At 30.1% G+C, this 25027-nt stretch overlaps 1 protein-coding gene across 1 annotated transcript in view; it reads right to left on the reverse strand.

The window, feature by feature from the left end:
- Positions 1-25027, reverse strand: part of LOC113521237 (CD209 antigen-like protein C) — a 95182-nt gene that overhangs the window by 42360 nt on the left and 27795 nt on the right. Inside the window, exon 2 of the mRNA XM_031912777.2 lies at positions 8192-8449. Coding sequence (XP_031768637.1) covers positions 8192-8449 — 258 coding nt within the window. The remainder of the gene's footprint in view (positions 1-8191; positions 8450-25027) is intronic.

Below are 25027 nucleotides of genomic sequence, written 5' to 3' on the forward strand. Positions count from 1 at the left end.
CAACTTTTTTTTCTATTTAGGTACTCAATTTAGTTTACTGATTATGTAAGTTTTAGTACAGATTTGAGTGTTTCTGAACTCTAGATGTGGTCGTTGACTTTTGGTTGTACACAGGTTATAATTATCTGCCATTTGAACATGTTGTTTCATATATTAGGGTTTAAAAATGATGTAAATTGCATAATGTTGTATGATGTTTAATGAATGAAATAAATTATGGAAATGAATGAAGCAAAATATAATATATATGTATAAGGATAACTGAGTTTGACAAAAAACTAAATCTACCTATTCGCAAGGTAATTGCGTATTTATATATAATAATTAATAATAAATACATATATTTACATTTTTACAAAACACTATTTTATGAAGCAATTTCTCTTTTCATTAATAACATATTTCACTAATTCTAATAATACTAAATAACTATACACATTGTTAGTTACTAAATAAACAACGCTATTATTATAGTTAAATGTAATTAAAATGGTATATTTTATATAGCATGTTAAAAAACTAATTTTGTTTCTTATATCGAAATTCAGCACTTTGTATACGACGTGGCATATAATTTTTATATTTATTTGATTAAAACCAAGAGTATTTTGGTATAAAGTATAAAAAAAGTAGTTCTAGCATATCAATTTTGATTCGAACACTGGGATCGTGTCATCGTAAGCGGTAATGGCGAGACTGAGTTCCTTAGTTGTTACGGTGTTGCTCAAGAATTAATCTCGCTTTGATAAATCTGTTTAAGTTAATGTAAATACTTAATTTACACTTATAAATAATTATAGGTAAGTATACGTACCTATAATTATTTATAAATATATATAATATATATATGTTTATAAGTGTTTTTTAAAATGAAAACATTTTTTAGATATTTTATCCATCTTAATTGTTTAAGAATCGATATATATATATATATATATATATATATATATATATATATATATATATATATATATATATATATATATATATATATATATATATTAATAAATGATAGTATGGCCCCCATAATCCGTGAAAGATTTATTTTTTAATAGATTTCACTCGTCCACTTGTTTTTGAAGAATATTTTCTAATGTTATTTTGTAGACTTCTAGTTCCGCAAAAAAAAAAAAAAATTATATTTGATTAGAAGTATTGTTTAGTTATTTGTCTTCATAAAGCTGCTAATTTGTTGAATATTAATTAGAGTGTCGATAGGATACTATATATTACGTAAATATTTAACTTGTAAGACTATTCTATTTTGCATATCAAGTTTTTTATATAAATTTACAGCAAAGTATACGGAAAGTATTTCACATCCACCGTTATGTATATGAAAATAGTGTATTTCATTTAATATTTTTGTTCGCATCTTGCAGGGGCAAAGAATAAAATGTATAAAAATTAATCACTCCTTTACATTCTTAGGATGTCTAAAAGTTTGATTCCCGGTCGGGACAATTTAGTATACGGACTTTTCTGTATTGGTTCAAGTTTGGGTGCTCAGGGTTGATTACACAGGTGTTGTTGCACGGTTCCATATAACATATAAATAAATAAATAACAGACGGTATCCTGGCTTGAGGATTAAATAATTGGTGTGATTATGTAGCACTTTTTAATAATAATACAGTAAAATTCTATGCTTAGTGATAGAAGCCAGCGTGGTAATTGTAGGTTACGATCCTTTTTATCTGGTTATAAATCTGGAATATTTTTCTGAAATCTTCATGATTTTGGTGAAGCATTTTCTATTTTAAGAAAGCAAAATCAGTTAGTTTGCATAATGTTGTTGTTGATTTAAAAATGTCGTGTATATGAACCAATATAAAAGAGACCTTAATTATAGTGACGAAATTGTTAATGTATGCAATTTAGGTAATAATTACAAAATAAAAAAAAAAACTGTAATGTATAAATGAAGTACTAAATTGTGATAATGGGTATATTTCACAGCTTTACCGCTTTATTATAGCGCAATAATACTTTTCTCTCGTCCATTGATTAAATAAGATGGAGAGGATGTCCGCACAGTCACCTGATTCACATGCATCTGAAAAATTTTAAAACTAAAGTTAATGGAATAAGCTTAGGAGCGGGTATTATTGCTGCTAACCAAAATTGCACCGCATTTTCCTGGAACCCTGCACCAGTGTTGTTCCATGTTTGCCGCGGAAGCCTCGACTTACGGTCGTACTGTTGGGAGACACTGATCAGGGCTTGCATCGGGTTTAGTTGAACGATAGCGTTGCCAAACCATTGTCTGACTCCGACCGAACATCGCCAGATGCCATAGTCGTCTGCAGTTGGATTTTCTATGGTCATACCACACTGTTTCGCGTTGAAACCCTCACCGTAGTAACTGTGGAGAAATTGATTAGTTTCGAAACCTGTTTTCTTTAGTTCCTTTTTAGAAATTCATAAAAAATAAACCTATTTGAGAATTATTAGGTAAGTATTTCTAGAAATAATATTATTTAGTTTGATAAGTTAGCGCTCTTAAAGACGAGCCGCAACAGTTAGTAGCCTCGTCACATATATATGCTCCGATATATTGATTCAAACGAAATAATTAAAAAACAAATTAAATATTTCTGAACTAATATTTAATATATGGTATTCTATTAATGTGTGTTTGTGTTATTATTGAAATTTCGCAACAAAAAAAAAATTGTGTTCGAAATTTGAAAGGCGTCACTATCTTGCTGTATAAAGTAAATAAGAAACCCTCTCAACCGGCACGTGCGCTGTCGTCGTACAAACGACAGATATTACGACATTACGACAGCTAAACATAATAATATACAATACTTCCTATTCTATTGATGGCAGCCGTTGGCGCGTATTGATGGCTGCCACGAAACCGTTGACGCTCGTCTGTAAGAGCCTTTAATATAACATAGGATCTTCTTTCACAAAAAAAAAAAAAAACGGATTTCAATCTTGCAAAGTCGATATGATTCTCCACAAAAAACGACTTTTATATTAAAAGGTAGAACCAAACCAATACGAGAATAAACCCTTTACATTAAAAAAATCGGTTCAAAATTGTCGAAAACATCATGCCATACACACAAAAAAACTTTATACATTGTGAAGTTAATTTTAGAAGAATAAAATAAATTTTAGGGCTCCATTCTGAAACGTTATGCGAGGAACGTTTATGCTGCGACTTCTTCCGTCTGTTCTATGTCTGCCTACTACATATCTCAATAATTATTAATGCTATTGATTTAAAATTTGCTATACTTTAACATATTTTTATTACATACCTATGACTGCCGTCACTGTAACCATCCTCAATGTTATAGCCGGATGATGAGCCAGTCTTTTGGAAGCGACAGAAAGTAATATTTTTCAAGGAGTTGATAATATTGCAATACAGGTGCAATTTGTCTGCGACCGTGTCGTGTATATAGCCCACGTCTAAACGCTCCGCTAAAAATGTAATACGAATTCAGTATAAACTAGTATGATTATTAAATGTTATTATTTGGATTATTTAAATACTATTAGAGTTATAAATATTTTTAAATTTAGATTAGTATTTTGTTCAGTTTAGATACTAGTATATGTTAAGTAGTTTTTATTATTTTTTTATTGTATTTTATTGTTATATTTGGTATCAACAGCTTATGTATATCTAGAATAATTAAAATATAGATAAAAATTAATTTTATATCATATTTACAACCATACATTAGCTAATTACAGATTCTCGATTTATGTACTAAACAATGTTATACCTTTTCTTTCTTTTAAAAGGTAGTTTTAAAATTAAAAATATAGATATAAATTTTGTAACGCCATAAGTTATTACGTCCGCCTTTTGCATTATTTTGGGGTATTTCAATAAATAAATAAATTTTGTAATTTACCAATTTTTTATCAATTAAATTTATTAATTTTTTATCCAACTTAGATTGACAAATAAGCTGACGCTATAAGCTTTCCTAGGAAATCGTGAATCGTCTAGATATTAAACGTAGCACGAACATAACAGAGTATACTGTGTTGCCCATGATACTCTTCATGCGTTGCTGTTCCTGAGGATTGAGGTGTTATACCTCTGTACCCTGATTTTTACTGATACATACCACCTTTTAAACCAAAATACAATCATACTAACACAGCTGCTTCAAGGCAGAAGCACAATGGACAGAAGTACCTAAGCAAACGACTTGGGCACTTCTGTCCCCTTCGTATTTCTTTTGTGTTGGTAAACTTTCAATTTTACTTATACTTTTATGAATACTGCTACCTGGTTTCAGTTTTTTATTACTACTTATTGCGATTAACCATATAAATAAGTAATGACATTGCTGATGACGTAATGATTTGCAAACAGGAATTACCTCATAAGGTATCTTGATTACAAATATTATAATCGGCATTTAAGCTTTCGATTGTACTCATGTTTTTAATAACCAACAGAGTATATGTTACTGTAAAAGCCCGTGGAATGGTAAATTTTAGGTTTAGCTAGTAAATCTTAGGATTTACCGGAACATGAGTTAGTAAATGTAAAGATTTTATAAAAAAAATATAAATTTTTGAGCTTCTACCAAACCAAACCTAATGTAATCCACCTTTCTTACCTACAAGTAACGGTATGAACGCCATCCACTAAGAATATTATCTAAATATGACGACTATTTTTTTTACTTTTACTATGTTTTTGATGTTTGATTTACCGTAATTCGGGTAGTAATGGATATAATATTAAATGCAGGTTTGGTTCGATGAAAGCCCAAATGATCTTTTTTACAAAGTCTTTACATTTACCAAGTTATATTGGTAATTCCAAAGAATAACTAGTTAATTTAAGATTAATAATGTACGGGCTTTTACTGTCACGTATATTACACGTAATTTAAAATTACCTATATGTACTTATGCAGGCATGACTCACCCAATAATTATTAACAATTTTTTTTTGATCGGTAGTTGTAGCTCAGAATACAGATAGTACTTTTACGTAGTAATGCTTATAACGTGCTCAGACTTTAAATATGAAGTTTATAAGAAATTCTTTTAACCACAAATATGAACAAAGAAATTATTAAATTTAAATCACAAGTTTTGATTACATTTAATTTCTATGTATTTACCTAGTTTAAAATATTTATAGATATACATTTAGAAATAATAAAGGAGGTATTTTCTTAATTCAAATCCTCTTCTTTTGCTCTTGGAGCAACTTTTGTAAGACATACTTGCAGGTTTTATATTTATTTTATTTAAGTAGATACTGTTCATGTATAATATATTATTGCTTAGTATAGTTTGTATAATAGTATATTATGTTATGTTTTATCAAGAATATTTGTTTATCGAATTTGTTTTCACATTTTAACATTGTCAAAATAATACTTACTTTCGTAAATATTATGATTGGCTTATAAAATTTGTTTCTTATTTTATACTCTTATGACATAACGGAATAATTTACAAGACGTACTTAATATGTTGAAAGGGTAAGAAAAGGTGAGGTGGTACTAAAGAATATGAAGTGTATTGTTTGTAATTTAAGGTATTTATGCAAATTAGAATATAAACGCAGCTGAACTTTTCAAGGCGAAATATAGAATGCCAAACAAAGAAACAAGCAACAGGATACCGGACAACACCTATTAGCACTGCATGATACCGACAAAACATAATATGTATTAATCAAAATAAAATTAACATTGAGTACGTCCTCATCATCCTTTAAGAGTATAACGAACTTTGTATATTTGTTATAGGTGCTTTTATTACGTAGTTATTTTACCTTTTTCTAATTTTAAATTTATTTTATCTTGGTTTAGCTGCTGTGTTGCCTAAAAATCAATTTCTTAAAGTGCCTGATCGAGAATCAAACCTGAGTTATCATTTACGCAAAGCAATCCTTAGGTACTATTGCGCCACGTCGCTATTGATAAAATAATCTTACAAAATTTTGTGTTTATAAAATATATGCTGGTTCTATTTTAATGTTTTAATTTTATTATATAATTCAAAAATTAAATCTAGTCTGTTGACTTAATATTTTTTATTTAGTTTATATTTTTACAAATTTTCTATTTATAAATAAATGTAATGACTGATTAACAATGAATATTTATTTTGAACACTTCGTATAATTATAATATCTATTTATATTAAAATTTGACCTGATTCTATTCAATCTCCGATAGGAATGAAACTCGAGAATTGTTTGTGTTAATTTTATCTAACTAATTAAAATTCAATAAGAACAACATAAGAATTTAACCCAATTACAAATTCGTAAGCAATTAGGTCAAACTCTCGGAAAGGTACTTCTGGTCTTACATTGTATTTAAGCACTACCCAAGTTTGCAATGCTTGATATCCTCCTTTGAGATCAAACGTTAGAACGAAATTGCGGTTTTACTGCAATATGTTTGCTCGTTAACCGCAACGATTACATTAGCATTTGTTGTACTTATTTTTGCATAACGCAAACTTAATTATTTAGCGAAGGAAGCAAATAAATTTCATCTCTGAGGAAACTCTGTCGATGTTGGTTAACTCTGTTTGCCAGATTACCCAATATGTCACCATACGTTTGACCTAACAATATTCTCACTCGCGTTTTATATTTGACCACAAATATTTGCCCTCTATGATATTTTCTTTATGAAATTGTCGACCTACTATTCGTACGTAAGGTAAATTATGTATATTGCACATAATATAGGTGCATATTATGCACAACGTACTGTTTTGCTAAATGTCTAAATATAAAAATTACATTAACAAATAATGATAGTTATTATAATCGCAATATGGCAATAGGTTAAATTTTGAATATTCGACACCAAAGATGAGCGTACAATACGTTTCAAAGAATTTTGTTTGAGAATTTACGTAATATCCCGTAGAAAATGTTCAAAATATTCAACCACTTTTTTTATGCAATTTAGAATAGTAAACAAGCTGACGAAAAGTGGTAACTGTCGCCTACAGACATGAATAGTGCCATAGACGTAATAGAGTATACTGTGTTGCTCATTGATGAAAAATTCGGCCTTTTGTACAAAAATTTTTTTGTAATATGGTCAATAAAGAATAAATAAAAAATGTAATAATTCAGATGAATTTAATAGTTTAAGAGTTTTTTTAATGGAATAATAACTCTACTTGAGCTATTTCTATATGGTGGCGGAACACTGGCGAAATATGTTAAGAGCAGATGAAAACCGGTCAATTGATCCATTACGATAAATTCATGAAGAATAAACTATGATGGCTTCTAAAGAGAGCCATGTGAAGGTTAATCTGATAGTATAGATTGTATGTAATCGGATCGTCAGTCCCCATTACCACAGATAATATAATACTATACTTATACCATTAAGAACAATATTTTTCGTCCTGCTCCAAGAATTAAATTGTAAGTCACTTAACAAAAACATTAATATAGATATATGTATGTAGATTTCACTTCAATCATGTGACCAGGATGCGTTTAAGGGCCGGGATAAATAGCAGCCTATGTCGTTTTCCATCCCACATAATACGTGTGTACGAAATTTCATAGTGATTGTAATAAGCCATAAAGGCGCTATAAGGTAACAAACTCTCTTTCGCATTTATAATATTAAGATTATAGTTTTTATTTGTATTGATACTATATAGATTGGTGTAAATATTTATCATTAAAATTAACAGAACAGACGAATGCAAATACTTATAGTATGTTAGAATCTTAGAAGCATAAGGATAGTGTATTCCATCGTGTAACACCTAATTAAGATGAATTTATTCTAATGATTGTTTCGCTCACTGAGAACCATTATGTTATTTAAGATTCAGCTCTGCCCTTATATCGACGAAACAGGAAAGTGAATTTATGCAACCATCTAGAAGCATCAAATCAATAAATGAATATTCATAGTGTTGTACAACAATTTATAATATAATTCTGTCCATAATATCGATAGTGATGTCATAAAAGACCTACTTTATAATGTAAAATCTTCATCAAATTGATGCGGCCCTGATGTGCCTACTATAACTATACATTAAGAATAATATCTGTGATACTTGGAATGTGTTAATTTTTTTTAAATAAATTTCGGCTCTGGATTCAACTTCTTTAGAGCCTATCTTCTATTGTCACTTCAAAAAAAGTATTTTAAATATAGAAAAAACGACTTGTGGATAAATAAATTATACATGCCTTCGGAGTATATTGAATTGATTTGTTCGCTCTCAACAAACTGCAAGCTGTCGTCTTCAGGGTATTCCTGCGGTTCTTGATAATGTTCACTGTGGTTTGATTGTCTTGGGTACTTCCTCTCTTCTGGTTTCTTTATCGGCAGGATCTCCTGGATCGACGGCGGTTTAACGTAACCCTTTGACAGTCCCAATTTCTTCTGGATGAAGGCTTCCAGTATTTGTTTTGTGATCTTGTTCTGCCGCGCCAGTTCGTGCAAGTCTGCGAAGAAAGGAGAAGACAGATAAAAATGACTGTGCGAAAAAGAAGAAGGCGGTGCAAGAAAGAAGTAAACACTATTATCTCGACGTCATTTTTATCTGGTTCTCTCTTCTTCAAGGGAAGAATTGAATTGTTTTTGTATGATCTACCCATTTGTAGTGATGAAAACAACATTTTAAAATAGTTGTCTTCGATATTTAACATTAATTTGTATGTCTGGTGGTTTATTATATTATTTTTTTACTTATTCTAATAAAGAGTTAATTATTTATCTTATTCTTAAAACTAATTATATAAGTATTTAGAGCTGTTTAAAGAACACTTTTTAAATTTATATTAAGTTTATTTAAATAATCCTTACTGATAATATTATAAATGTAAAACTGAGTTTGTTTGTTACTTTATAGCACCTTAATGGTTTAATCAATCACTATGAAATTTGGTATATACGTAACTATATATGAGACGGGGAAGGACATAGACTAATTCATATTCTGGTTAGTAAATATATCACCATCACGCGGACGAAGTCACGGGTAAAAGCGAGTAAGAATATGAATTAAATAGGCGCTTCCTTAACTAGCTTTTATTATGTCAATATCGAATTTGTAATAAAAAAGACTTTGTTCCCTATATTTATTGCAATTGGTAATAAATTTTAAATAATATTGTATTTATAACTGGCGACTTTTTACAATAGTTATATTTGTTGTTACCTACTACTTAATTTAAAATTATGATTGTGACCAACATTCATTTGATTTTTAAGTTCATTCGAAAAAAAGTTTTAATTCAATTCGCCTGATTGTTTATATACGATATAACATTGCTTATTTTAAATCGATTTTGATAATTATTTGTGGAATAGATATAACTATATCTATTCTAGGTATGTGTTGCTTTCATTATATAATTTAAAATTTATTGTTGGTTCATTTTAAACGCCTATTCTACGAGTATAAATTAGTTTGAAAAATTCGCAGAGTAATAGCAGAACAAAGAAGGCCTACGGCTGGGTTGATGTGAGTTGAATAGATAGATAGTAGATGTAGAATTTATATGACTATATATGTTGTATGTATGATTACATACTTATAACCGACAAAATAGCCGGTAGTAGATAATATCGACAAAACAATTAAATATAACACAACAAGATACTCGTAACGTGACAGCACACCTAGTTCACTCCGTACATGATCAATTCACTGATAGTGTCGACATATAGAGAGTACCAATTGGAGCCCTTCCTTTCCTACATTGTTAACGAATGTCCATTACGAAAACAATAGAAGTCTTTCGCGCTGATTGTGCCATTTGTGAATGTACGGAAGCTCGTATAATTAAGGGCTGAGCCGGTTTAAGGATATGTCGAGATGTAAGATTTGGCATTCATGTGCACCTTGCATTGTGAGAATATATCCGTTCTTAATAAGTATGTAGGTAGCTATAAATTCACAAGGTGACAAGGTGTTTTTTATTTATGGCTCAATATATAGTGCTTTAACCCTTTGGTTAATACGTTTTTTTATTGTTATTTGTTTATACTTTTGTACAAATAAAATTGTCTATAGGGCGGACTTAATGCCTGATAGCATTCTCTACCAGTCAACCATTACAGATTCCTTCTGGATGTTTATTGAAAAAGCTTTAAATTTTCTAGTTTTACAGATTAAGTTTTAGGCTGCAAATTGAGATTTCCTACTAAAATAATGGTTAAATAAATTGATAAAAACAATTGATAAATATGTTGATTGTTTTGATTGTAATAAATAAATAAACTGAAATATATATGTACATATAATAACAAAAAATATTTTACTGTACTAGCTGTTACTAGATGTATGCATGTCCTTTTCATGGCAAATGTTTTCGCATCATAAAAGGAATCAATAAAAAAAATTTTTAACCTCAGCAGTTTAAGCTATGTGTTGATAGATCAATCAGGTTATCAGAACCATTCTTTTTATACACTTGTTTTATTATAAATCATTACTTAATAAAAGTTGATGCAAAAAGATTATCTTCATCTACAAAAAATAAATTAATAAGTATATGTATGGAAAAAAACTTATAACAAAGTATTCGTATTATACTGATTTACTGCAATGTATTCACATGATTTATGTAAAAAAATATAAATTAAATTGTAATCGATTACAAACAAGGAAAAGGTACTTAATTCAACTCTTGTATCCGTCTTTGCCTCTTGTTCGGTGAGACGTCGGATTATGGGCACGAAAGACTTTTTGTGTGATCATCCTTGGGGAGGGATATCTTAAGGTTTCTTACAAAATATCTTTTTCATAACTTTAATCTTCCGGAACAGAAAACACATAAGCTCTGTCATTAATCATATTCTCGAGGTTCCACCAATTCAATTAAATATTACGCATCGACCGATCTATTTTTATTTTTTATTATTTGATTTTACATTTTGGTAATTATGTTTATTTATATACGGAATTGATGCCTATTAAAGCAATGATGGTTATCATACCTCTCAGTTATAAACAAAATAATACATCCATCCCTGTTTAACCCGTGTTTACATCAAAATAAGTATTTTTTTTTTGATTACAATAGCCCCGCCCGCCTGTAGTGGCGGAGCACCAGTGAAGGGTGATAGATGAGAATAGTTAGCCCATCATGATGAATTCATCATCATTATTTATTCAACAATCCCTTCCCCCTCAAAATAAGTATTACAATACCTGTAGTATGTAATATGTATAATCGTCATAATTATTTATTCATTGCTGAACAGTTCTCGTGCCATAAGAAACGGGGCCGTTATTTATAGGTTTTTTACCAATTGGGAGATTTTGATAGTATTTATCACGCTCGGCAGGAGTATTAACAACTGCAGTGAAGTTTTAGTGATATTTTAAGAACTGCTATTTAAGAACTGCTGTCCGTCGACTATTAAATATTGTATTTATGTATCTTATATACTTGTAGAGAGTTTACAAGTATTAAAACTACTGCCTAACTTTCTCCAAAACTATTTTGATTTTCTCCAAAATTTTGCTAATAGATAATTTTTTACCCAAAATTGCAAAAAAAAAAATATCCAATCTGGCAACACTGTATCAGACAAACTGTAGCATTTATAATAGTCTTGTTATAGTAGTAAGTAACTATGTATTATATCTCTGCGATTAGAGTTGTTACAAATGCAAGAGTTATTAATTTTCCATTGTCATTTACAACAATTTGTCAACCGCCCACATTTAAATTTGGAAGCATCTGTGTAAGTAGACCAATTGAAACATTAGTTGAACAAACATTGATAGCTACTGTTTTGAGTTTTAAATGTCATATCATAAATGGTTGCTAGTTTTCTAATGTCCTTGATGTGTAGGACTATCTGCCTCAACTGGCCTTTATAGCTCTACTGATAGTATGTGGAGGCGTTCAGTATTAGGCCTAATAGATAAGTAACACTTGATAAACAACATCATTAATAAAGTAGTATAAAACTACTTTATAAATATAATATTTTTTTATGCAACTTAGAATGCAAATGCAAACAATCTAACGGCCCACCTGATGAAAAGTGGTAATCGTCACCTATAAACATGAACAGTACCACAGACATAACAGAGCATACTGTTTCGCCCATGATAGCCCCCATCTATTGCCATTCCTGAGGACTAAGGTGTTACACTTCAGTACACCGTAAATTCACTGCCATGTCCCTCCTTTCAAGCCGAAACACAGCCATTCAAATACAACTGCTTCACGGTAGAAACAAGGTAAACAATGAAACACAGGTACCCAAGCAGATAAACACTTAGTTTATTTGCAATTCTGTGATATTCGCTTTGTAAACTTTTGACTAATCACATCTCACGTGGTCTATATATTTTTTTTAATAGATGAAGATGGAATTCTGCATATGATAATAGAATACGAAGTCGGGTTACCAGTAGGTGGTAAAATGATGAAAATGAAGTCAGGTCACTTTGACCCATTGTGGTTAATTTTTAGTCAATTCATATGGGTTTACAGGAGAGGGAGAGGGCACGTGGCGGTGGAATTAACATTGTTAATGCTAGCAATGGGAACTAACATACAAATACCAATTTACATTCTTTCCTGTACACGAACGTTAGTGTAAGATAATCCATAGATATATGTGGTGGGAACGGATTATTAGTAATGATATTCAAGGGCTTCACGAGCTCCGTCATATCGACTTTCACGCAGTCACATCTGGAAACCAATGTGAATTCGTCACGATGAGCTAACTGATCTGACATATAGTCAGATCAGTTCACCGATATCCCTTACTAAAAGCGCACTAGCATAGAAAAAAGTTTAGAGATTAACCTAATAAATAATGTATTTTAGTGTTAAATAACATTTGGAATTTAGTTAACTTGTCATATAATTTATGTTATTTTCTAAACTAAATATAATTACACTATTTGTAAAACGTTTATAAAAAAAGACTAAATATTAGAAAACACGAATCCATGACCTATTAGATTTACGCAATCGATAAAAATGTGACAAAATTACATAAAAGCGAATTGTACTATTTTTTACAAGACATCAGTTATTATGAGGCAAAAGAAATAATGAAAAGTTAGCTACCAACCGGTGGCTATATCGTGATACAATTTCTTTTGATATCGTGCTCCAAACAACTTGGTATTTAAAAGTTGAATGAGTTTGTGCAAGTCGTACTTACTTTGTTATATCTATTTTTGTTATCTCAATATCTCAAGCCATTCGCTGCGTATCGTTTACTTTATGTGATTGTATCCCGTGACTTTGTTTACCTTATAACGTATCCTATATGTGAAGGTATAACATAGCCGTGTACCAACTTAATTTATTTTCGTTTTTTTAATGTAACTTAGAATGGCAAACAAGCTGACGATTAGAACCTGATAGAAAGTGGTAACCGTTGCCTATAGACATGACGCCATTCCTGAGGACTGAGGTGTTATTGTTACTTTGTACCCTGTAAAAGTTTGATAGATTTTGTGTTTATGAAAGCAATATTATTAAATTACTTAAATAATATAATTTACACGGAATTAGTGAAGGATGATAAGTGAGGATGAGGTGATGCAGGTGAGTTAGCTCATCGTGACGAATTCAACAAGAATTAATCACGATGACTTCCAGGGCGAACCACATGGAGGTCGACCTAAAAGGGCATATTGCCAGCAATTGGGATGTCAAACTCCATTGCTAATAATCCCTTTCCCCCAATTACTATTAGTTAGATACATAGACTTAAAAATGTATTGTGTAAAAAAAAACAAACGATTATCATTGGTCTAGATACGACGATTAAAATGGACCTAAATAATTTGCTACAATAGAAAAATGTGTATATAATTGTCTGCAATACACTATGAGCATCGTTTTGAGCTCAAATATCACGCGATGTTCGTTTTACTTTTAAAAAGTGTGTCGAGATTTTTATGAAATGGCCTTGTGAAATGTATAATTTCAAGATATCGCTAAATATTGTGAAGGTTGTCGTCTAAACAACCTAATATTGTATTAAGAGAAGTATAACTAGAACCAATAAGATATCACAATTATTTTACTTTACTAGACTTTGTACAAAAGTCGATTGCTTGGGTACCTCTGTCCCATTCGTGTTCCTACCGTAAAGCAGTTTGCATGGCTGTGTTTCGGTTTGAAGGGTGGGATATGGCGTGAATTTACTGGGTACAGTGGAATAACACCTGAGTCCTCAGGAATGGCAACGCATGGGGGGTATCATGGGTGAAACAATACTCTGTTATGTCCATGGTACTGCTCATGTCTATAGGCGACGGTTACCACTTTCCATCAGGTGGGCCGTCAGCTTGTTTGCTATTCTAAGTAGTATAAAAAAAAGAGTATAAAAATTTATATTCCACGTATAACAATTTATGGAGTTTAATAATCCCTTTATAAAATTACAACCATTTTGTAGGTCAATCTTGTTTCGCATCCTATCTATTTAATATTCTTATTGGGCGTTTAAAAAGCCCAAATTACACGAATAATAGTTGAAATTGCTTTATATAATTAGCCAATATAAATGTTAGTTACTAGTTCGTTATCATAACGCCCTTAGCCCGATAAGTTTATTAAACTTGGCAGGTTAAAAAAAATCTATTCTGATTAGTGTAAGATGGGATTTTAACCCTCCTGTACACCTGTATCCAACATGCTTGTCATAGACTGAGATTGAGGGATAGATTTTATTTGTAAATTCTCTTTATGACGTACGTTATTTATATAATAAAACTCTAGGAAGTTATATAATTACCTACAAATGAATATATACATAAAATAAAAATAATTAAATACCCTATATTATACAAAATCGAAAATAATTTTAAAATCTTAATTAAGTTACTTATCACCTTGAAAATCAAGTAATTTGTTTATTAATAGATTGTTTTAATTTTTTTTTTCAAGTTAATAGTATTTAGTACATATTATTTTTTTATATTAAGAAAATGCTACTAGAAAACAAATAAAAAATCATATAGAAAGTTGTTGCAAAACAAATAGGTACTGGTTACAACATACAGCAGCTGTAAATACTTAATGAAATGAATATTTATGCTAGCAAAATACGATGATATTTTTAATAAATGTTTAAAACCATTACTTATAGTTTAAAAGTTTTGTATATATGAATGTAAAAAATGTTAAACTTATTTAACGTTAAGTTACTATGAGATATACAGTTTTTTTTTTAATGGATGATAATGGAATGGTAACTCCGCCTGCGCTAACGGTATACGTTGGCGGGGCACCAGTGAAGGATAATAGGTGAGGATGAAGCAGGTCAGTTAGCCCATCGTGACGAATTCAACAAGAATTGTTCACGATGGTTTCCAGGGGAACCACGTGGAGGTCGACCTAATAGGGCATATTGCTAGCAATGGGGCTGTCAAACTCGATTGCTAACAATCCCTTTCCCCCTGAGACATACAGTTGCATTTAAGGAGTTAAGTATGATGAAGTATTTACTTTATAATTGTATATTAAAAATGCAAATGTTGTTTCTTATTCTGTGGGTTAAAGTCTGCAATCCTTTTAAATAAAGAAATACTAATAGTTATGTAGAGTTCCTGTATTGTGTTATGGACACAGATTCACTTAAACGCAGTAAAATTATCCTATTTGGTGGGGTCATATCTATCGATTCTGAATGTACACTGTATTTCATAAGAAAAATATATTTAAACATTAGAAAGATAAATAATTAATGATAATAAAGAATATATAATTTAAGGCTATGTTTTATTAAATGTTTCGCCATCGAAAAATATTTCGCATTTCATATATGTAATATGGTTTAGTGGGAAAAAGTAGCGCTCGCCATTCCAATTAATTTTCGCTTTAGATTTTTAACAAAAATGCCATTTCTCATTGTTTACTCAGGAATAGCATGAAGAGTGCATAAATTTCACAGAAAGTATTTCTTAACTAAAATATAGATATATCCATATAAAATTTAATGGATGACAATGGAATGGTTAACCCGCCTGCACTAACGGTTTACGCTGGCGGGGCACCAGTGAGGGATGATACGTGAGAATGAAAATCAGGTCAGTTTGACCATCGTAATGAATACACCTGGAATTCATAACGATGATTTCAAAGAGGAACCACGTGGAGGTCCACCTGACAGGGTATATTGCTAGAAATGGGACTGATAGTCCGCATTACTAACAATCCTTTCCGCCCGATCTGACAGAGTATATTGCTAGCAATGGGGCTGGTAGTCCCCATTACTAACAATCCCATCCCTCATTTTCACCTACATGGATAGAAATATAAAAAGAAATGAGTTTAAACTTAATTACTCTATTGTAATTTTTAACGCAATTTGTATTGTTGTGTTCGTGACTAACGGCAATAAAAGTCGGCGCACTCACTCTGTAATATTAAAACGAATTTTCGTCGACCGGTAATTAAGCTTGTTTTCAGACATTGCCAATTTTGTTTCGTGTAACGTGGTGCAGGTCATGAGAACTGTATTTTCATAGGTTTGCTTGATAGCAATCTACATGTTATTATTATAAATTAATTTGTACTTATTTGTTAGTAGTGTATTTAATCTTATTGTATGTATATTTCCTGATAATTTTTATGGATTCATAAACCTAAAGAAACTGTTTTTTTTTTAGAAGACTGGGTAGAATTACAATAAAATACATGAATATTTGAACTTAATATTTATGAATTAACGTATTAAATTAAAATTTTACTTATAACATTTAACATATTTGCTTATTACTTAAGAGTACATACAGAAGTTTTTATTATTTTATATTTGCATTAGTACTTAGATCAGAAATAAATTTTGAATCACCGAGGTCATTTTTAGAGTTGTTACAACCGTGAATCTCTATCGTGCACATCAAACTTCAGAAATATAATAGAGTCATTGAGATTATTTTAATGCTGCCATTCAAATATGCTATTAGATATTATTATTCATTAGCCTACCACTTATCTGGGCTGGCTACTGCCTGCACTAGTCAGCGTGCACCTGGTTTTAGGTCAAGTGCACTAGTAGGCCAATCAGTGCCATTGTCTAATAATGGAGTTTGAAATCGTCGATGTGCCGGAACAATTAAATGTTCCGACTCGAATCGAACGTAAAAATCGATATAAACTCGTATTCGGTTATATAATGTCGTCTATTTCTAGTTGTTATCGATGAAATAATGTTAAGAAATCGATGTTTACTGTAACAAAATATATTCACTTGTATTACAAAAAAATCGTGAGATAGCGCCAGATGGAGGTTTTATTTAAAAGTAATTTATTTTCAACTACCGTCATGCGTCTTGGTTATATGCTGTAATACGACTTACAAGGAAAAAGAAGAAACAAAATTAAATAACTGGGTATTGTGATTGAAGAAAGACTGTCACAAAGCATGAGCCATGAGTACAATGTTGCAGTATTCTACGTGATGCAGTGATAATTTACTATAAGGTGAACAATATATTCTTGATCGTTACCCGTATTGTATAAAGAATTAATAACATTTATAAGATTCATATATAAGAAGTAATGTAACCCAGCATTCAGAATGTTGTATGCAATAATCTACCAAAAGCGAATTGTATAATTGTATCATTGCATCAGGACAATTATTGGTGACGTCAAATTATATGAAATAGTACGAGTATTTACTGTGATATTATCAAACTGTATACAAAAGTCGTTCTAATCATATTACGCAATTATTTTATTATTACGAATATCTCAAACTTGAACTTTAGGAGGTTCTAGTAGCTGTGATATTTGTGTAATCAATCAAGTAATCTTTGAATCTAATATTGAAAACATTTATTTTAATACCATATGTGGCGTACTGTATTAACAATGCCCCGAGGCATATAGCTTTTACAGTTTTAAAGAACCAATTGAAGTAATCCTAACACCTTCGACACTTATATTATTAATTGCCTTCAATATAATTGGAATTAAAAAAAAATTATACATAATATACAACACGTATGTCCTTGGCATATATGTAAGTGGGTAGCGTAAATCGTCAGGATGCAATTTACTTTTTTATGTATTGACATTTATAGTATATAATAGTGCCTATTGAAATTCTCTTGCAGCAATTCATGAGATGTGTAATGAAATAAATTTTCTCTGGTAAAGGCTACCTGTTCGTGAATAAGGGCTTCTATTAAGTTACAAACTAGTCGGGCCACAGTAAAATTAAACACTGAGTAAATTAAATATAATTATTGTTTACAGTGTTGTTTCCATTTTCCAGACTTAATACTAGTAGAAAAGTTTAGATGTTAGACACTCGGTAACATGACACTATGTTGTGGTGAGTAGAGAATTTCTTGGTTCAATTGTTTTTTTTTATTTTTTTTTATTATATCTTGCTTTCGACTACCGTACTATATATCGAAATTGAAATAGATCACGTAATCGCTTGAAAGCACAAAAACATTCCACTCTTTACTGGTTCGTAATAGAAATTTTCAATGAAAACCAGTGAAATTCTCTTTTTGTTTCCAATATGAAATTTCTATTCAAGTTGATACGGCTAACTAATTTTTTGACATATACATATGTCAACATTTTTCTATCACTTTACATTAGATGATGTAAGATTAAAGCACCAACTTATCGCGAATTTAATAAAAAATTATATAATAAATATATAATATAATAAGTGATTTATATAATAAATTACTTGAATTAATATAAATGTAAAGCGAATAATATATTGTTGAAGATACAGATAAAACCAACCTACCTGCCTATTGTTAACCAATTGCAACTATTTCGACGCACCTTGACCCACATCTGTCGCTAAACTTTTGTCACTAACTATGCCGTCCTAATTTGTCTCTCCTTGCTGAATAACTCTTTAAATTATATTAATCACTACTACAAATACAACAGACCCTACTATTGATTAGCATGACGGCGCTATGTGAGTAATCACATGCATATACCTACGTTCAAGTTCAAGATAATGAATTTGGTAAAGGTCGATTCCCACCGTGCCGCACCAGCTGTATTAAATAAAATTATTGTTTAAACTATTAAGGATAAATTGCTATTTACTTTATTTATAAAGTAAAAATAAACTCATTATAGCATCCCTTTAACGGTACATTTTACCAGTAAAACTGGAGTTTTTCCCGAAAAAATGCGGGTAAAAAAAAAACAAAAATATTTAAAAATCTCATAAATAACACTAGAGACTAGGCCAGCTGTCAAGTTAATATGGGAAGCTTAATATTTTTTGTTATTTTATAATTCATTTTTTTTCTTGGATCGTTACTAATTAGGATAGTTTTCATTGCTAGCAGAGTAGCTTGTTTGGTCGACATCCGCGCGGTTCCCACTAGAATTCGCCACGATGGACTAATTGGCTTGACTTCACTCTTATCGTTTCATCTTCCACTGGTGCTCCACATCTCATTATATACCATTTACATAGGTAGGAATACCATTCCATCTTCATCCATTAAAAAAATCTATTTCTCATTGAGCAAAAATTCAGATTTATATGTTCTGTATAGATGTATTTTACAAGAAATTTTCGAGTTTCAAACTTCGGTGAAAATTCCGGGATATAATATTTTTTTCCTAGACAGGTTTACATGTGAACAACTTCATTATTACATTTATTAAATTCATTAAACTTACATTATGTTTGTTTACAATATTACACGTTTTAAGAACATGATATTTAATTAATTACATAATTATATAAACGGTGTATATCTCGTTTTTTTAAATGTGTAAAGCTTCTTAATTGTTCTACCACTTATACTTCCGTCTTATGGTTCTGCGAACAAGCCGGAGCGACGCAGTGAGGACGAAGCCTAACATCTTGGTTACTTAACTGCGACCTTCCTTTCAAAGCCTCAAAAAATATTTAAGTTTCATGAGTTTAATTAGCGCTACGCTGTGTTACCATTTATCAAAATCATCACGCCACTTAGCCATAAAGAAAATTTTATTGAATCCTTTGTTAATTTTTTTTATATTCATTTCAGTATTAGTATTAATTGTACGAGTATATTTTTTATTAATGTACTCGTATGTTGGTTCACATGAAGGATACTATGCAAATGTCAAATTTCATGACGAGCGGTTGAGCCGATAAGGTGTCAAGAAGTAATAAACGAACTCACTTTCACATTTATAATATTAATAAAGATAAATAATAAAGAATTATATAATAATATGGTTAGGTATAAGAATACGTTTCACGAGTATTTTCAATAGAACACGAAAAAATTAATATATTCATCTTAATTTTCTTTTCATATTTCGATCAGAGTCAAGTGTCAGTGGAAGAAAGTTATTCAGTTATCAGTATTATTAATAATTTACTATCTCTTTGGTAGATGCAACCCTTATATCTTTACTGTTATTAAGTATATTTGTTTGTTACTTATCAGTGCTATATTTGTTTTTTGTTACACATTGTAAAGCAGTTGTGTTTATCAGTGCTATAATGAGTCCTTAGGAATCAAACATTTGTCTTGAAATTTAGCATACCACTTTCCATCACAGCTTGTTTGACATTTTAGTTGTATATTGTTAATAGAATCCCCGTCAATCATTAAATAAATATATTCTGATCAACTGGACGAAGTCCATGGGGAAAAAAATATTATTATGATATTGAAGAAACATATATGAGTATATTAAATAAATACTAATTTACACTCTATTGTCCTTTCAAAATATCTGTTTAAATGTAAAATGTTTATGATACAATTTACAATGATGAAAGTAAACATAAAAAAACATAAACGATATGTAATAAATATATAGTAGCCGTCTTAATCCAGTAGTTAGCAGGCCATTTGCACGTTATATCGCCACAAATTGTAATATTTGTAATAAAATTGACCTCATATATAATTTGACAGTCGATTTAAAACTCGATCGATAAAAATATTGTATCTACACTGAAATGAATCGAATATTTGTGTTAATTGTGTTATCGAATCAGATTTATCTCGGTATAAAATAAAAGTGTTAAGTATTGCACAAAATAAAACTAAATACATACATTATTTTGTTCTCGTAAATTGGTAATTTTCTTTTTTTAATATGTACCATAGTGTAACATTTAATTTTAAATAACCGACATTTTGACTTTAACATCTGGCCTTTTTGCTAATTACTTAACATTAATGACTGTGAATGATAAAAAATTGCTAATTGTTATTACTCTATTCATTCCGATACGTTGATGTTACATGAAATTATATCCATTAACACTTTGCTGACTGGGAATTCCGTTATGGTTGAAATCTTTGGAATTAAACTAAAATTATGATAAAAATCTAAATACAGAGAAAAGTAATTTTTTTGGTCATGAACGTTCATCCAAACGGTCTTGCCCGTCATAGTAGGAGAACGTACCAGTACCACGTAGTTACCATCAAGTGAGTCATCAGCTTGTTGGTTATTTCAAGTATTATAAAAAAAAATGAGTGATACAAGAAATTAATGAAGGCATTTTTTAAATAATTTACAGACTAGCTATCTCTTGCTGCCTTGCCTGCTAATTAATATATAAATTATAAGTTAAATTATGACATAATCTATCCATGCACCGCATTTCATTAAAATTCGTTCATCTATATTAGCATGTTTGAGTAACAAATATAAAAATATCTTTATTTTGTTACATTCACATTTAAAATATTACTAAGACTAGATTATATATATATATATATATATATATATATATATATATATATATATATATATATATATATATATATATATATATATAATACAGCTTATATTTGCTAGGCAACTTGTCTATAGTCTAGATATATATTTATACTTAGTACATATTAAAATTTGTTACAATTACCTAACAATTACATATTATGCAAATTACATTCAGGACCTGTTATCGACGAGAAAGTGACTTACGTTAAAAGGTTACGTTATTTTAAAAGTGATATACTTGATTGTTATATATCAAATAACCTGAACATATATTACCTAAATGTATATAAATATAATTTATATTATTTATCGCCAAATTGTAGTGAAAGGTACCTGTTTATAGATATAAAATATACAGTAATGAAACAATTTGACTAATTTTAATAAAATATGATACTGTTCGTATCTAGTCGATATTTTCTACTTTACATCAGGTGGGCCGTCAGCTTTGCTATTCTAAGTTGTATAAAAAAATTTACAGCGTGTTTCATAAAGAACATATGTTCATTTAACAAATTTGTATATTTGTTACTACTTTTTTTTTTTTAACAAATGAGCAGAATCTCTTCACATTAATATAAACAATATAATTAGATATGTATTATCATTTGTATCAAAAACTGCTTAAAGAGACGAGAAAAACAGTAATTCTATTAATTTTGTAGTGGCCTACTTAGTTTTTGTATAGATTTTTTTGGTTTGTCAAATAAAAAAAAAGTAATATTTATGATTTAAATTTATTTTTCAACCATTCGTGTTTCAACTGTGAAGCAGCTGTGTTTGCATGGCTGTGTTTTGTATAGGATATGGCGTGAATTTTTTTGTACAGAGGAATTTATTCAGTCCTCAGGAATGGCAACAAAAAAAAATACTCTGTTATGTCCATGGTAATTTATGATTTAATCAGGTGGACTGTCAGATTGTTTGCCATTCTAAGTTGTATAAAAAAAAAAAATTAAACCCCGAAATCTTTGAAGGAAGCTAAGAACAAGGTGAAAGAAAAACAAATACTTTTTAGCATGCGTCATCGCTGCCGTCAGGTAAAAGTGACATACGTTTTTACTTGCTTGATGTACTGGTGCATTTATATAACATTATATAACATTCACTTATGTATGTTATATTACAAATATTACCTTATAAAAACACTATGTATTCATTTATTGATGAAGGCACACGACTATTAAAATTATGGCTTTAACTGTATCTACTAAATTAGTTCTTCCATATTTGCGTTAAAAATAAACTATGATAATTAATTAACCCTAGCTTTTTTATATTCAAAAATTTAAAATAGGTGAAACTAAAGATATTTAAATGATCACGCAGTTATTTGGGTATGACGTTATTGATGGTTTGATTAATGTACAAAATGTCGTTACATAAATATTACTTTACGATACGTTTATATTACGTTTTAAATCATAAAAATATTATAAAAAAATGTGTGACTTTTTTATATAAATAGTGAATGCCTCATTTAATGGTAATCAGTTATCTCTTACACACTGGTGATCCGGCTCGGCTTCGCATGGATAGATAGAATCTTCGAAAATATTTCTCAGCCTATGTTACTCATTGATAACGTTGTTTTCTATAGTTGAAATATTTTTAAAATTAATTGACTAGTTTTTGAGTTTATTTATTTATTACAAATAAAATATTTCCTCTTTATAATATTAGTAAAGATGGACGTCACATTCATGATAAATATTCATTCACATATTTTAATACACATATAAGTATATTTATACCTATATACAATTATATCAATTACCTTCTCCTCTAGTCCTCAAGATAAGATACTCTGTATAAGGACGCAGCCTTAAAGCTACGCAAGCAGAACTGCTTAGTGACAGAGACACGGACATGTCAGCATATGATGTGCCATGTATATGTTATGTAGACTGTAAGTTGTAAATTATGATACAGCCACTATTTTTAATGACATGAAACTAAACTTATTTTCAAGTTTATAGCGATCAACAAAACAATGCACAAAATACATTTGTCAAAACCAAATAGTTTACTTGTATTTGTATATTAATAAATTTTTTGTACATCCACAAAATGAACAAGATTAATAACATCCTTGAACACTCCTTTGAGGCATAGGATTAATATTCTTATGTCCAAAGTATGCCTAATGTTGTTCACCTTTACGTTACACCATGACGTGGACTGACCGGCGATCAGCGTGTGCGTTCCGGTTCCAAATTTAAATGCCACAGATCCTTATCACGGTGTCAAAACCCTGATTATGGTACTCATTATTGCTAGACTAAACCAAATCCTATTCTCACAAATTAGAGATTAAATTAGGGATTTCGACAGCGTCTCGGGTGATCATGGAGCGTGAATCACAAATGACGACCTTAGGTCGGATAAGACACAATGTTGTTAACATTGTCCATAACAAAACACTTTGTAATCTTTTAATTTATATGTGACAATGTGAGGTATTATGTCGGTAGGTGTTGTGTGTTAGAGAAAAATGAAATGACTCTTAATGATAGTCGAGTACTTAATGAGTATTGTATGGCGCAGTTTTTGAACGCGGTTAGGTCATCTTGTATTTTGAAAGATGAAATACTCAATAATTGTCTATATTTATTTAATTAATCTGTATAAGTATACATATAAATTTAGAAATTTAACTACATACTGATCGACATATCGATACATAATTCAAAAGACTTCGAGACAACATTTTGCATGGGAGTTTCTTATGATACATTTTTAGAAATTCGTTGTCAGATATTAATGATATCCGACAATGTCGAGGTAATAGTAATAAAAATACGAAAATTTTGTAACTTATTTATGAATAGCACGTGTAAGTTAGAACTAAGTTCAAGACTACTACCAAGCACTTTCACAATATAACAAATGTTGACACGGCTTTTAGTAGATACATTAGCGACTATAGATTTCACAGACAGATGATGCATCAGTTGTTTTCAAACGTCTACATGAATCTGTCTACGTATTATATTATTAATGGTGTATATTTATACAGTACATTGATATTAGAAGAATAAATACGGAAATAATAATTACGAAACATATGTATATGCGGTTTATTAAGTCTCGTTTTTTTTATGTAATTTAGAATGGCAAACAAGCTGACGGCCCACCTGATGGAAAGTGGTAACCGTCGCCTATAGACATGAGCAGTAACATGGACATAACAGAATATACTGTTTCGCCCATGATACCCCCATGCGCTACTATTCTTGAGGACACAGGTGTTATTCCTCTGTGTCCTGTAAATTCATTGCCATATTTCACCCTTTAAACCGAAACACAGCCATGCAAACACAAGTGCTTCACGGAAAAAACACAGAA

The sequence above is a fragment of the Galleria mellonella genome, unplaced genomic scaffold (genome assembly GCF_026898425.1).
Source record: "Galleria mellonella isolate WM207_F2 unplaced genomic scaffold, CSIRO_AGI_GalMel_v1 utg55, whole genome shotgun sequence".
NCBI lineage: Eukaryota > Metazoa > Arthropoda > Insecta > Lepidoptera > Pyralidae > Galleria > Galleria mellonella.